The sequence below is a fragment of the Neopelma chrysocephalum genome, unplaced genomic scaffold, assembly GCF_003984885.1.
Source record: "Neopelma chrysocephalum unplaced genomic scaffold, ASM398488v2 Primary Assembly neopelma1_44, whole genome shotgun sequence".
Classification (NCBI taxonomy): Eukaryota; Metazoa; Chordata; class Aves; order Passeriformes; family Pipridae; genus Neopelma; species Neopelma chrysocephalum.
In genome coordinates, this window is record NW_020897703.1 from 14,338,759 (window position 1) to 14,353,593 (window position 14,835).

At 42.6% G+C, this 14,835-nt stretch overlaps 1 protein-coding gene across 3 annotated transcripts in view; it reads left to right on the forward strand.

Annotated features, from left to right (window-relative positions):
* Nucleotides 1–67: 67 nt before the first annotated feature.
* Nucleotides 68–14,835, forward strand: part of TLK1 (tousled like kinase 1) — a 70,058-nt gene continuing 55,290 nt past the window's right edge. The window contains exon 1 of one of the 3 annotated variants that reach the window (XM_027678591.1): nucleotides 68–131. Coding sequence is in view for 1 of the 3 variants with exons in the window: in XM_027678588.1 (XP_027534389.1) it covers nucleotides 709–856 (148 nt within the window). In the remaining 2 variants the exon portion in view is untranslated. Of the gene's footprint in view, nucleotides 132–498; nucleotides 857–6,507; nucleotides 6,613–14,835 lie in introns of those variants that run through there. The other 2 variants (XM_027678588.1, XM_027678590.1) reach the window with 2 other exon arrangements.

The following is a 14,835-nucleotide window of genomic DNA, read 5'->3' on the forward strand; positions in this document are numbered from 1 at the left end:
GGCGCGGAGGCTCGGGCGCGGGCGGACCGTGCCGCCGAGGACACCCGGACGGAGGGGAGCGCCGAGGCCTCGGGGGAGCCGCCTCCGGCTGGGCCGTGGCGGCCGGCGGAGCGCTGCCCGCGGCGCGCAAGGTGCCCGCTGGGCCGGGGGGGGAGGTACCGCCGCGGGACGGGCGTGCGCTGGGGACGGGGGTCAGCCGGGAGGCGGCTGCGGGCCGGCCGGGGCAGGAGCGGGGGCAGGGGCCGCCGGCGCGCTAGGGCCGCGCCGCTCGGCGGGGCCGGGGACAGGTGCGTGCGCGGCGGGCGCCGCTCCCCTCCCGCCGCCCCTGGGCGGCTCCGGCTCGGCTGGGCGCCGGCGGAGCGCGGCGCTCGCTCGGCTCGCGATCGTGTTTGCGCATGACCCCTCCCCGCCTGCGCCCTCCCCTCCCCTCCCCGGCGGCAGCGGCGGCGGCGGGGAAGGTTGGCCTCAGACACAGGCGGCTGCTCGGCGGCGGCGGCGACGCAGTGCAGAGGTGCGGGCAGGTTGAGCTGGCCCCGCGCCCCGTCTCTCCCGCGCCCCGCCTGCCTCCGGAGCTCGCTCCCTGCCGGCGGCCTCCCCGCGCCGGTGTCGGGCCGGCCCCCCGGCCATGAGCGCGGCGCTGGGTGTCCCCCCGCCGCGCCGCCTCCCCCGCCGCCCCCGGCGGCTGCCGGGCTCCAGGAAAGTAGCTTGATGAGTGTCCAAAGTAGCAGTGGAAGTTTGGAGGGGCCGCCATCTTGGTCCCGGCTCTCCACGTCCCCACCGAGCCTGCAGGGCTGCTCCGCGGCAGCGGCGGCCTCCCAGCTGCACGGCGCGCCGCCCGGCAAGGCGCCCAAGGAAGGTAACGAGCGCGCCGCGGGGCCGCGCGGGGGGCCCGGTTCTCGGGGAGGGGCCCGGTGGCCGCCGCCGGAGGTCGGTCCCGGGCTGGCGGGGAGCGGCGGCGAGAGAGGTCGGTACCCCCGGTGGCGGTGCGGGGTCAGCGCTGGGCCCGGCGGCGGTGAGCGGAGCCTCGGGCGCTGGGCGAGGGGGCCCCGCCGTCCCCGCCCGCTCGTCAGCGCGGCGGCGCCTCGTTGTTCCCCCCCGCGCCGGGCCGCGCAGCGGGACCGGCCGCGCTCCCTCCGTTCCCGGGCCGGCCGCCGCCGCTCCCGGCTCGGGCGGCCGCTCGCCGCGTCCTCCCCGAAATAGGCTCCCCTCCGCCAGCGGCCAAGTAGAAGTGCTGCGCCGGAGGATGCGGCTGTTGTCGCTGGAGGGAGTCGGGCACTTTTGGCATCATGGAGGTGGGAAGGATAGAGGGGCCGACACCGGAGGTTCGTCCCCGTGGGGAAGTCGCCCTCGGGGGCGGCCGGTTTTGCGGCCAGAAGTGACAGGGCGCCTTGCGGCCGCCACGGAATGACTGCAACTTTCTCCTGTCCTCCATCACGCCTTCGATGATAATATTTTTCTCCTCCCTCCCCTGCTCCTCCCCTCTTGTGTTACACCGACAGCGACAGCAGGGTGTTGTGGGTGTTTGCAGGGAATATCTGTATGAAGGTTATGAGCAAACAAGTCCCTTCGCTGTTCCCTTTCGGGTATTGTCTGCTTTTCCTCCTTGTGTTGAAATGTGTTGCCACAAGATGTAGCAGTTATACAGCTAGTGAATTGCTCGGCGCTTTTGGCTAAAATAACTACTTGCTGAACGCCGGTTAGTGGCGGAGGAGAACTTTTATGCACAGATATTTGCATACCGAGCAGTTGTATAATTTTACTTGATTTGCCCCAGTTTAATGATTACCGTGTAGCGTTTCTTGCAGCATCTGCAAAACGTCATTGCCCAAGCAGGAAACTTGCTAACTTAAAATAGAAATAATAGCGAAGACGGGGAGTCTTTGTTTTTCAGGTCTTCCTGTAGCTGCTTACTTGCCTGCTTTTTGGGTTTTGTTGGGTTTTTTTTTGGTTGATAAGCGATGTAAGGACGTGGTAACAGGGATTCGACATCCTGAAAACGTATAATGCAGTCCAGTTTCTCCCATTTTCCACACCGGTAGTTGTCAGACTTGTATCACTCGGTGTCACTTTTGCACACGCTCCTGCAGGTAGATTGACATGAAATGCTCTAGAAAATACCTGGGAAGGAATTATGGTATATGTTAAAGATGCTGAGTAAAGTGGCAGGCATTTTGTGCTCGTCTTCTCTGGGAAACTGAAGCTCTTAGGAAAACGACAACCACCAGCCAAATTCGTAGTTTTAAGTTTATTGAGAGTAGGTTTCTTCGGTGTTGCAACTCTTGTTATGAATATGCATGCATATAATATGTATACGTAGGATATTTTTGAGTGTATTCAAATACTTGCTGTACAAGCTTGAAATTACTATTGCAGCATAAATTACATATCTGTTTATTTTAACAAAAAATGGTGATCCATGGCTACCTCTATTTAGACGAGGAAAAACATTTTTTTGTGAAATTAATTTTTAACGTGATGATGATGACGATGCCTTTTACAGTTTTCTTTCTTATGGCTCATGCTGTTGGATTTTTCTGGGTACTGTAATTTACATCCTCTGATACAGGTTCAGGGGTTACAGAGTGATTAAAACCTTGGTGTTTGCTTGATACTATAGTGTGCTGTATTTGCACGGTGTTCCTGGGTCGCATTACTTGTATGTTCTCGCTAGGTAGCTCTGTTTGAAAATCAGCATAAGCTGCCAGCCATGCTTGGGTTTATGTTTTGTGTTCATGCTCGTGGGATGTTATCAGCACAGCTTACTTTATGTATGTACATTTTACAATTAAGTGTCTTGCCTGAAAGCAGCAGGCTCTGAAATATAAACACGTCAGTATGTTCATAGACACTGAAAGAAATGTGAAAGAATGATATTGGATCAAACTAATAAGCGTGCAAAATTTGCAGTGCAGTGTGTTTATAGGAGCCTGTGCCATCATCAATTCTGAACTTGTGACACCTTGTGATGTTAGTGGAGGTTATGAGTTTTGGAGCAGTGCGCAGGGCTGCCGGCCCATACTGGATCAGCTGCATCACTGCTAATGCCTCAAAACCTGGGCCTGTTTTGAGCGGGTAATATTTACAGATACAGCACGCTTGGCGCTTGGGCAGAGCTTGTCATCCGGCCTGGCCTTCTCATTTGTGGATTCAAATCCCTTTGGTTCTCTTTTGTGAGAGTTATGTTCATATTGCCTTCAGATATGCAGGCCTTCACTGAGTGTATCGCATGTGCTGTGGTTAATTTGACCTCACCTGTGATCCACTATGAAGGTTTGGTTTGAGCCCACCTGTCTCATATGGGCATTTAAAGGTTCTGGTTTATTAAGAACAGAAATCCCCAGCACCCTGATTTAGGACGTCCTAAAAATATTCTCTGAATATGTCATAAGGAAAAAGCAAAAAGAAAAGCTCACACGTATGTAACTATTCCACAAAGTTATTTGAAAAAAAATAATTGCAATGCTGTGCCAGTATCAAAAGAGACTACGTGGAAAACACAGGTGAAAATAGAGAAAATAATATTTTAAAAAATTTCAGTCTTTTAAAATGTGCTGCAATGTTGCAGCAAAGTTTTCTATTGGATGTTATCTTCTGTGTCTTGACTTAGAGTGGCATCATTGCTTAGCTGTATTGATTTGAATATGTTTTAAGGTTTTAAAATGAAAGCACTGTGATGGACTTGAATACAATAGTATCTGTACACTTTTATTGTATAAGAACTGTCTCTTGTTTGCATTTTAGTATAGCTTCTAAATGCCTGTCATTCTGTTAATTGTTGTACATGCCTATGACTTATTTGTGGTATATGTGGTCACTTATTCAAGAGTCTGCAATAGATGCTATCAGGAATTTAGGAGGACTGTTATGCAGTATTATTTTACATACTGTATGTTTGATTGTGTAGATAAATCTTGTGCCATAGTTCACGTAATTGCAGTCACTCAACTTCCTGTTTGAAGTTTCTTGACTTTTGTCTGCTTTATGCGTGTAACTAAAAACACCAAAGCACATAGCTGGAAAGTGCTGTTTCTTAAATGGGGAATGTTCAGGCCATTGCTGACAAGGCAGTCAGAAGAGATTTCATAGATGGGTTTAGGGACTGTAAAGGTCACCTAGTTCCAACCTCTCTACCATGGGCAGGGACACCTTCCACTAGACCAGGTTGCTCAAAGCCCTGTCCAACCTGGCCTTGAACACTTCAGAGATGGGGCAGCCACAATTACCAGAGAGTCAGCCTGTTCTGGAGTCTCACCACTCTCACAGTAAATAATTTCTTCCTAATATCTGATCTAAACCTACTTTCAGTTTAAAGCCATTGTCCCTTGTCCTGTCCCTCCATGCCCTTGTAAAATGTCTCTGTCTAGCTTTCTTGTTGGCCCCTTAAGCTCCTGGAGGGCTGCTCTAAGGTGTCCCCAGAGCTTTCTCTTCTGCAGGTTGAACAGCCCCAACTCTTTCAGCCTGTCTTCATAGTAGAGGTGCTCCAGCCCTCTCAGCATCTTCATGGCCTTCCTCTGGACTCCTCCAGCAGGTCCACATCCTTATGTTGAGGCCCCTGAGCTGAACACAGCTCTCCAGGTAGGATCTCAACAGAGTGGAGTAGAGGGGCAGAATCACCTCCTTCAACCTGTTGGCCACACTGCTTTTGATGCAGCCCAGGACATGGTTGGCGCACTGGGCAGTGCTGTAGTATCTGGCAATCAAGCATAATGCTTTGTAAATTATTTTTTGTGTGTGCTGTTGGCTTTCAGCACTTCACTAAAAGCAAAATAAAGTGCCAAATAGAACTTTGAATTACCACAACAGGAATGCTAATTTCAGTTTTGAAATTTGAGCCCAAATTGATATATGATGTATTTGATAGTCTTTGAAGAACTAATGTTGTAGGTATAGCAAATTTTGTTGCTAACATTTTTTTTCCTGAAGTTTGATAAATGTCTCATATTTGTATTTATTGTTACCTAAATTGGGATGGTGGTTGTCTGTGTGAGCATAAAGGTACGGTTTATTTCCTCCTTAAGTTTTCAGTCTCGAAAATGTTTCTAGGTGTCAGGTTATGTCCCCTATGTTACGCACAGTGTATTAGTCCATGAATATGAAAGCTACCTGAACCTTATTAAAACTTCCAGGGTTGTTGTTTTCTGTTGTTTGCTTGTAGTATAAAACCTCAGCTGCTTTATTTGCTTTATGAGTAAGTTCTTAGTAAGTTGTGTTTTATCTTTCAACTGTAGATTGAATGTTTTATGAATTTGGCCAGTTTATAGGGGAGCAGACAAGAATGGGAACACTTTCAATTTAAAAATGGTGGTATATTTTTACTCAGAATGAGCAAAGCAATCATAAAAGGTTATTTAGGCTGACTGTAGCATGTAGCATGTTGTGTGAGACCTAATGTTGTGCTGCTAGTGATACACAGAAATTCTAGCTTCTGCCTTTCTTGAAGATGAGTTTCTCATGGTAAGCTGATGCTTATGCCAGATTCTTACAAGATCTTGTAGCATGTCCAAATGAGAAATGGGAAAAGATGACCTTTTTTAATACGGATCCGTGTTTGAATCTGGTTTTCTATAAGGCAGTGGTGTAGCGAATAGAGCAAATTAGTACTTGGCTGATTGTTTTGTTTTAATTCTGTTTTAAGCTGCCTAGAATGGAATTTCCCATTAACCTATTCCATTTTAAATGGAGAGAGAATTGATATCTTTAAGGACAGGCTGTATTTATTTATTATTATCTCCATTCAAATAAAAAGCTTGCTATTTCTCATTGTCTTTTTCCCTATATGTTTTCTTCTTGTTTGCTTTTTCTTTCAGCAAGTAATTTTTTTTCTTAATCAAGCTGAAGTAAACTTGCTTATTAGTAATAACTGTGGTCTGCAATTAGTCTTTAGTCTTGACATTTCTTTGGATTTTCTAAGAGCCTGGTAATCCTAAATGATTGCAAAATACTGTTGGGACTCCTGAGAAAGACTACTTTATATATATGCATCATATATATATATTCTATAGAATTTTGCTACCTTAAGAATTGAGATTATGGAAATATGACAAGCTTAAATAATCCTTTATGCTTTTTGTATTCTTGGTATAAGGTTGTGTTTTGAAGTAGTACTTGCAGTTTACTCCAATACTAAATTTTTTGCTTCCATGCTGAGATTTTTACACAAGAAAAAATGCTGAAGTTAGTAAATTGTGTTTATGAAGTAGAGTATTTCCTGAACTGTAGCTAAAAAGCATAAAAGCACACAAGTGGGAGGAAGAAAAGCTTTGTATTTATGAACTTCCTTCTGTTTGTCTTGGTGCGTTTCAGCTGTAAAATAGGAAAAGGGAAATTTAGTTTGCCAGGTTGCTCTGAGTGAATATTAAGGTGAGTAGGGGAAGAACAGTGGTCAGGGTTTCTGTTGAGAATGCCAGTACTTCAGTTGTGATCGTTGGAGAACAGTTAAACAGAAGCTGGCTGCCATAATAGAACCCATTTTTTTCATGAGGGCTTGCAAGTGGAAAAGTCCTAATAGTAGCTGAAGATAACAAGGAAGGAGTACTGCACTTTATCACTTTAGGTTCAGTACTTAATGATCGAGTTCTGTAGCAGTAGGGAAGTGTTAACGAATATCAGAAGGTATTTTGGATCCTGTATTTCCTATCATCATGACTCCATCCTTGTTGAGATGCTCCATTTGGGATAGGAAGGGTCTACTTCCTTCCCAGTCACCTTTTCTCTGGAGGTCTAACTCCTTTCTTTCATTCCTGAGCAGAATGCTGGGATATGCCAACAGAAAAGTCCTGGCAACCAGCCTTTCTCTGGTGATGATGTGGTAGGTGGCAGGAACATTAAAGCTTGTAAGCTTTAATCCACCTCAGTCAGACTTAGTCCCGGGAGGATGGAGCAGAAGGTCCTAAATGAGGTTGGACACGCTGAAGATGCTGAGGGAAGGCTGGGACTGTGCGAACCTTCGGGGTCGGTCCATGCTGGAGGGATTGACTGAAATCAGAGTGACTATATTACTAATTTTAATCATGACTTAAATCAGTGAGCAGGAAACCCTGATTAAATAATTGTTTTTAATTTTATTTTGCATTTGTGCTTAATTATTTTTCCTAAAGAAAAGTTGATTCTAATTGGTCTAATTTGATCATACCTCTTGCTAGGCGGGAGGATACACATCTATATGCATTTATTTAGGTAGTTATGCAGCTTAGATTCTTAATGTTTAAGAAACATAATTCCCCATGCTTTAGACAGCTCTTAGCTTACTTTGTTAGCTAAGTAAAATGAATCCTAATTGTGCTACATACATAGAAGAAACAAATATATCCAAATGTGTTTTGCATTTAAACCAGATTAAGTAGAATTGTCTGTTGTTTGTAAAATGAGTCATTTTTTTTCTGGTGCCTAGTGAGATTTGGAATTAATAGATCAAATCCAGTCACCGTTCCTTCTTGTTCATCATTTGGAAAAGAAAGCCAGCCTTTCCTCCTTTCTGAATTCTCAGTTGCTCTTTAGCAGTTCTGAGTGAACCAACTGTTGAAATGGTTGAACAAATGAAAATGGCAGAAGTAGTTGCTGGTGAAAGCTGATCGAATGCTTCAGAACTCTGATTCAGGCGGCTCACTGGCAACTTCCCATGATGTGATGGTTTGACTGCCAGCAGAGCATTAAAGTTTATAACGTTTGGATGTGTTTTTCTCTTGTATGAATTTAATAGATCATAAACTTTAAACCTCACTGTAGATTCTTATCGCTCCAAGCTTAGCTTAAACATTTAATGCTGGAGCGTATTTTTAAAATACACAAATAAGAAAAATTATCCACCCTTGTGTTAAATAGCTTTAGCTGGAGAGGCTCTGAGGCTGAGAGTGTCCTCCAAGGATTTAGAGGGAAAGCTAGGGGTTGTTGAGTGGCTACACGACTATGATGGGAATCTGGTCAATTTAGAGTGGGAAAGTTAATTTACTGGAGCTTTTACGTGAAACAGAACATCACAGAGGAGGTTGGTATTCCCTAGGACCATCTCTGCTTGGTGAGAGATGGCAGCAGGAGCATTAAGCAATGTATCTTGCCTGATCATATCTGCACAGTTTTAGGTAGGTGGAAACTTAAAGGCTACAGTGCTTTCTTTATAATGTCCTTAAGAACAAAGCACTCTGTACTTCAGATTTTAAGAAATGAGGATGGTGGTAAGAAACTGGAGTGCCTTTTACAGGAAATAAAGCTTGACCATAATTATTTGGGGAATTGACAAGTACTAGATTCCCTTTCTGTGGACTTCTAATAGATCTATACTTGTAAGAGAAAAATAAGAAAAAAATATTTTTTTGAGGAATAACAGGAAATCCTGATGCTTTTAGGAAAATCTGTTGTATGATACACCCAACCTTTTAGCTATTTAATTTTCAACTGTACCTTGAGCTGAAAGCATATAGATACTTCAATCACCGTGTCTTGCAGCTGTAACTTTTGGTGGATTACAAGTTTTTTTTCTTTTTTGTAAGTAATAGAGCTTCTAAACTATATGCTTAAGGACAACAAATTGGAAAGTAATGCTACAAATAAATATATAAGTTACTTTTCATAAGTCCTGCAAGTCTGAAAGAATATAACTTAGATGCTGATCTTCACTCTCTGGGTCTCTGATGCCCTTGGGATCATGTAGATTTAACAGCAGAGGTATTTCCCATTTCTGTTCTCCACTATGGAACTCATTGGCCTCTTGATTCTATGGTGGCAGGTTCAGATGATGCTACAGGTAGGATTTGTGATACTTCTTTTTTTCACTCCTGTGGCTTAGACTAATCAGGCTGGTACACTGCATAGCTGTATTTGGTAAATATTGTTTTTTGTAGTTAATGCTTGTTCTCACATAGGTTCCACAGTTTTGTCCTAAATTTTGCAGCAGTACTTTAGCCAATTTTTTAATGTGTGCACACTAATGCTCTTTTTCTGGCTAGTTTTGTCGTCAGGGACGTTATAGCCTTTGTTATTTCTTAGGTTATTCCTAGTAAAAGTGGTGAGGAGAGTAATGTCTTGTAATAAGTTGATATTTTCATTATAAAGCAATTGAAAATAAAATCCACACATTATTAATAATATTCACTTCAACATCAGTAGAATGTCCAAGAGTGGTGATATCTAGGGAGTGTGATTATCTTTTTAAAGTGATTTTTTAAACTATCATAGTGGTGATTATAAAGAGTAGTTTTGTCAGTATTACTAGATTTTTTTGTTTGGTTTTTTTTTGGGGGGGGGGTTAGCAAATCAGTTATTCCTTGAACTGGTGGCTGTTTGGGAGTGGTTGCTGTGTCTTTGGTACATGTTTTAGAAGCTTTTTGATTATTAATGTTGCATTTTAGTTTCAGTAGTTTTATTCACAGTACTGAACTATGATAAGTGGCTCTCTTGTAAGTTTTCTACAGACTTTAACTTTGAATAAGGTAGAGTAATTGTTGTTATAGTACCTTTTTTCTTCGTATTATGAAGGGTTATTATGAGGAGTGGGATTTTAGTATTTCAGTTACCATAGGATTCAAATAGAAGCAGTTCCTGGAGATGCAGGTTTAAAATTTTTAAATGAGATATTAAAAACACTTTTACTGTGCATGGTATTGCCTCTGTATGTGATTGCTTTTTTGAAGTTCATTGCTTATTTAATTTACTTATCAGATTACATATTGCCTCTTTATAATTAAATTGTATTGTTAAGTGATTGTGATACAAATAATGCCTAAGAGGAGTTACATCAGTATTTCAAACTAGGAAAGGCAAGTATCATGTTGGTCCTCCTTATTAGATGGTATTTTGTATTCTGCATCCATAGATGTTATTTTTTCACTTGCTTGTTTGATACATGCTTAAATGTCCAGAACATGCAAGTGGTTAGTATTAGGGAAGAGGCAATTTTACATGTCCTGCATGTACACACTTTCATATATACACAAAATGTTGTCTTGACGAACTGTTTTGTTATTGGGAATACTAATGTTGTGGTTAGGACCCTGCATTCCCCATAGCAGTCTCTTAAACAAGCTAAGCTTACACGAAGATTTCAACTACTTGTTAATAAAAATGTTTTTCAAATTTGTAATTTTGTTAAACCTGATGACTATTGCAGATGTTACAAAATTTGGCAGCTGGATTAATCATGCCAGTTTTGCCATATCATGAATTTTAGCTTTTTGTATTGCAGTTCACTTTTAAACAGATGAACAGAAGTATGTAGAGTTCACAACAGCCTAGGTGTGTATTAGATTATATATTAATATTGTATTTCTTGTATTTTACCTCTATTTGTTATACTTGCAACATGTATCATAATTTGGGTATGAAATATTGAAGCAATGACAGTGAAATAATTTCCAGTAAATTACCTTAATAGCAGTGTTTTTTGATATTTTCCCCCTCTGTATTGTTTAATTGAAAGTTGACCTGATTTGTTCTCCTGGCTAAATCACAATGTGCTGTTCTCTTGGAGCCTTTCACTTGTTTTTTTTCTTCTAGAGAAGTGCAAACAACAGGCACCAGTCTCTGCCAGCGTCTAACACTACCTTCCTGCTGTTTTCCTTAAATCTTTTTCTTCAAGTTTGTTCAGAAAAAAAAAAGGAAAGAACCTGCTATTTTTACTTTCTTGTTGTTATTCTTGTGGTTTTGGAATTCCGTCTTTCTAAGGGAAGTAAGTGATGAGGCAGCAGCACCAGTGACTGTCAGAAGTTTCAGAATTTGGCAGTGTGCCACCATCCCTGCTGTCTCTGGGTGGGGTGTGTGCTCTCTCCTAGATCAGGTCACTCAGCCTGCCTCCTCCCACTGCCAGTTTCTCTGGTGCTGGGCCGCAAGGGTGACCTCCAGTCTTGTCCTGCTCCTCTGCTTCCCCTTTGCTTCACTAAACAGTGGTGCCCCTGCTCAGCTTTTATTTGTGCATGCTGTTGATATTGCTGGAGGGAGGACAGTCTTAGATAAAGGGAATGGGTTGATGCGGTAGGAGCAGGAACCTGCCGGATGTTTGATCTCCCATCTTCCACTGGAGGTGCGCTGGGTGACACACTTGCGCAAGGATCTGCCCGGGAGTCTCTCCTCCTGTATCCAGTGGCACATCGCCATGCGGGAGCTCTCCCGCTGTAGTGCTGACAGCAAGGGTGAGTGCTTCATGCAGTTAGGAGTTCACAACCACAGGTGCTTGTGTCTGGAAAGACTGGAGAGGAATGTTGGTTTATCTCAAGTGTCAAAATTCTGAAATCTAGTTTTAAGATTGTTGTGGGTAATGGTCCAAATTTTGGGGAAATAACAGATTTTGTTAGTATTTTATTCAGTCTTCAGTAATGGAAATTCCTCATGCTTTTTAGGTTTAAGTCAAGACAGGTTATTAGAAATGCTTTGAGTCATTGAATCTATTGAGTTTGTTGTGTCAGTGATCCAAAGGTAGTGAGTGAAAGAGTTTATTTCTGAAAAAAATAAGGCATTTTTACCAGGAGTTTTTTCCATTTGGTAAATAATCATGTTAGCATGTAGTACTTGCAGAACAATATTTTGTTATGTGAAAGCAGTGAATTAGTGTTTCAAGTAACTGCTGGTGTGACTAGCTATTAGGGATATATAGGGTTTTGTTGGAGACTAAACTGATTTTATTTTAGTAGTTACACCAAAACCTGCCTCGTGTACTCAGTTGACATTTGCTACCTTGTATTTAGAAGTTTTCCTGTGTGTAGACTTTATCACATGTCCGTATTTCCTGTGGCAATGCAATAGCCTCAAGGATGTGGCTGCCACCTCTGCGGGTGCATGGTGTGTGTCAGCCCTGCTGGCGGCGGTGGCTCCCACTGAGCATGGGCAGGATGAGGAGGGTGGCCTCCAACTCAGCCTCCTTGTGCTTCTGGGGAACTGCTGTTAGTGAAACTTCCTCCTTGCTCATGTGTTTTTATTCAGTTGCTTTGAGTAGTGCTTAAATTTGAGTTGTGTTTTTATCACTGAGATAGCCACTAAAGCAGCCGGCTGAGGTGGGCATGTGGTGTTGTGTGTCAGGTACCCTCATGCACCTGGAGACTCATCAGGGCCTTTGCCGTGCCTGACTGTGGAGGCCCTGGTCTCATTTGGACTGTTTGCCTTTTCTCACTGATGGTGGTAAGCCTGGTTTGGTTCTGGATCCTCTATTAAGTCCATCATAGGTTTGGTGATAGATGTATTCAGTTCTATAACATTTTCCGTGGGGTTAATAGATACCCTAAAGTCAGGAGTGTAGATAAGTTGTGTTAAATGTGCATCCCGATTTGTCAGCTGTTAGTAAGGTGTGCTGCTGCCTCCTGGTAGCACGGTCTGTTCTGTCTCTCTCAAATCAGCTGCAGGAAGTAGGCTCCATGAAACCCACTTTAACCATCCAAGCAATTTCATGGTCCTTCCCTGCCTCTGGTGTGAGCTATTTTAAGGAGAAATCCTGCTTTATCATCTTGGGGAGGGGATGTTGAATCACACTTGTTTTTGCTTAAATTATGCCTGCAGCGGTCCACAGAAGGCAGTATAACGTCCTTATCCTTTAAGAAGGAACGGACAATAAGTACTAGGAGTGTTCAGGTGCTTCTACATGGTGCGTGGTGCTAATTACACAGAAGTATTTTTGCTGGTGTCTTGAAGTATGTTTTGAATATATACCTGACAATATTATTTTGTTTTTCAGTTTGCAGTATCAAAGGCTTATAACTGCTCTTTCCAATTTCTGGTTGCCCTCAGGGCTTTAACTGCATTTACGTTATGAAATTTTATTCACATGATTGCAGACTTTGTTCTATGAGGTTCACTTAGCCAGCAAGATGGGCACTTCTTAGGAAGGGACGGTGTTGAAAGGAGTGAGAATTCCTTCTGTTTTTTCTAAAACTTGAATGAAAGTGATAGTATAGCAGAAAAGAAAGCTGGTTTAAAATTAGGCAATGAACGCTGGATAGGAGAAATGCCTGTAATGCAAATTTCTTTAATGATAATGCTGAGCAACACTAAAACTGAATTTTTGGCAGATGATTACATAGGATGTTTCTTTGTGTGTGAACTGGGCGGGTTCTGAGTTTTTAAAAATGTTCAGTACTCAAAGTTGCAACTGAATTCAATGTATGCTCCTAGTATCAACAGGCTTTGTAGCTGTGCTGTAGAAAGAAGGAGTAAAAAGTTTGAAATATTTTCCCCGCATAGCCTTAAATTTGATTTTTTGCTGATTCACGTCTTTCATACAAGTCTCACTTTTTCTCTGCCTGTAGAATGGGAGCAATGCTGCAAGGTCCCAGGAAAATGTAGGTGTAGTCATTAGCAAGTCAGCTTTGTGTGTGTGTAATTTGTCTAGTCATATTCTGAAAGGCTCCTCCCTACAGGGGACTTTAAAGAAATGAGTTTCTTCCCCTATGCAGTGAAGTTTGGACTGTCTTGTCAGTTCAGAGGTTGCTGTTTGAGTTGTAAATTTAAAAAAAAAACAAAACCAAACCCAAAACCAAATACCCCACAAAAACCTAAGGAACAGTATCTAGGTGCCTGATTCTCTGAGCACCACCTAGGCCTCCAAGAGGAAGCCATCTCGCAGATAACGCAGGTCTGCTCAGCACATGGGACAGGATCCCTGATACGTGAGCTGTCTGGTGGTGCGGTGGTTTCTGGTGGATCTTGTGATTCTGGATTCTAAATCTCTTAGCTAAATTATTTCTGTTTCATTTTTTTTGTAGCTTCTATCCTGAGTGAGCCATACAGGTATTTTGAAAGGAGGAAATTGATGGTGTTATTTGAGGTTAATATCTTTTCCTTAAAATGGTTAAAAAATAGTTCAAAAGCCAAAATATTTAATGAATCTTATGGTTACAATTAGCGGTGAATTCACTGTTCCAGTTTAATCTTAGATGTGTAATGAGCTTGTTTGCATGTTTGATGTTAAAACTATATGGAGGTTGAAATTTTAGTTGATCACAATGTAGTGAGTTAAATAGATTAATATATTTCTAAAGACTCTCTGGATTTTTTTTTTGTTTAATTTCTTATTTGTTACATGTTCCTGGCCATGTAATGGCAAGAACAATATAGGTTAAGATTTATGTACTGTGGTCAGCCATTTATGTCCTGTGTGCTTTGGGGAGGAGAACACTTGCCTCGAGGGTCAGTGGGCTGGCTGTGCTTGGGAGATTTTGAAGATCATGGGGGTAGAAATGGCAGTAGGAGCTACAGAATTAAGGAGATTAGGAAGTTCAGGGAATTAACAACTGAAACACACTTCTATTGACACAAATACAGCTTTCAAATACTAAATGACTGGTATCGTAACTCAGAAAAATAAGATAAATTTATTCCATTAAATTTTTGAGGGGGTTTGGGCTACCTTTCTACTCTATGGATAACTTTAAAAAATTATTTGGGGAAAAGCTGCACAACTTATATTTCTTCCTTCATAGTTTACTTTTTCTGAGGAGCAAGGGTGAGAACCAAAAGCCCCGTGGTAAGAGACATTGCTTGCTCTCTTCCTGCTCTATAGGTGACCTCTGCTTTTAACTTCTTTTCCACTCCTTCCTCAGATATCAGAAACTGCCGTTTATTTTTGATATGTGCAAAAGGCCTGTGCCATTTTAAATTCTTGCAGAACAGCCATTTTGTGGACTCAGGCGTTTAGAGCTCTCAGTTTGTTTCCTTATAACTGAATGCAGCAAATGAATTTTGCTGTGCTTTCTGGCATTATCTCTCTATGTAGATGTTTCTTCTTCAGGACTGCTCCTTGCTTTTCGTCCTTTTCATCATGGAAATGAATGGAAGGATGGAATGTAGCAAGCTTTTGTTCAGCATGGGATGCAGTTTTTTGAGAGTATCACAAAACTGGTGTTATCTTGTGACCTGTTA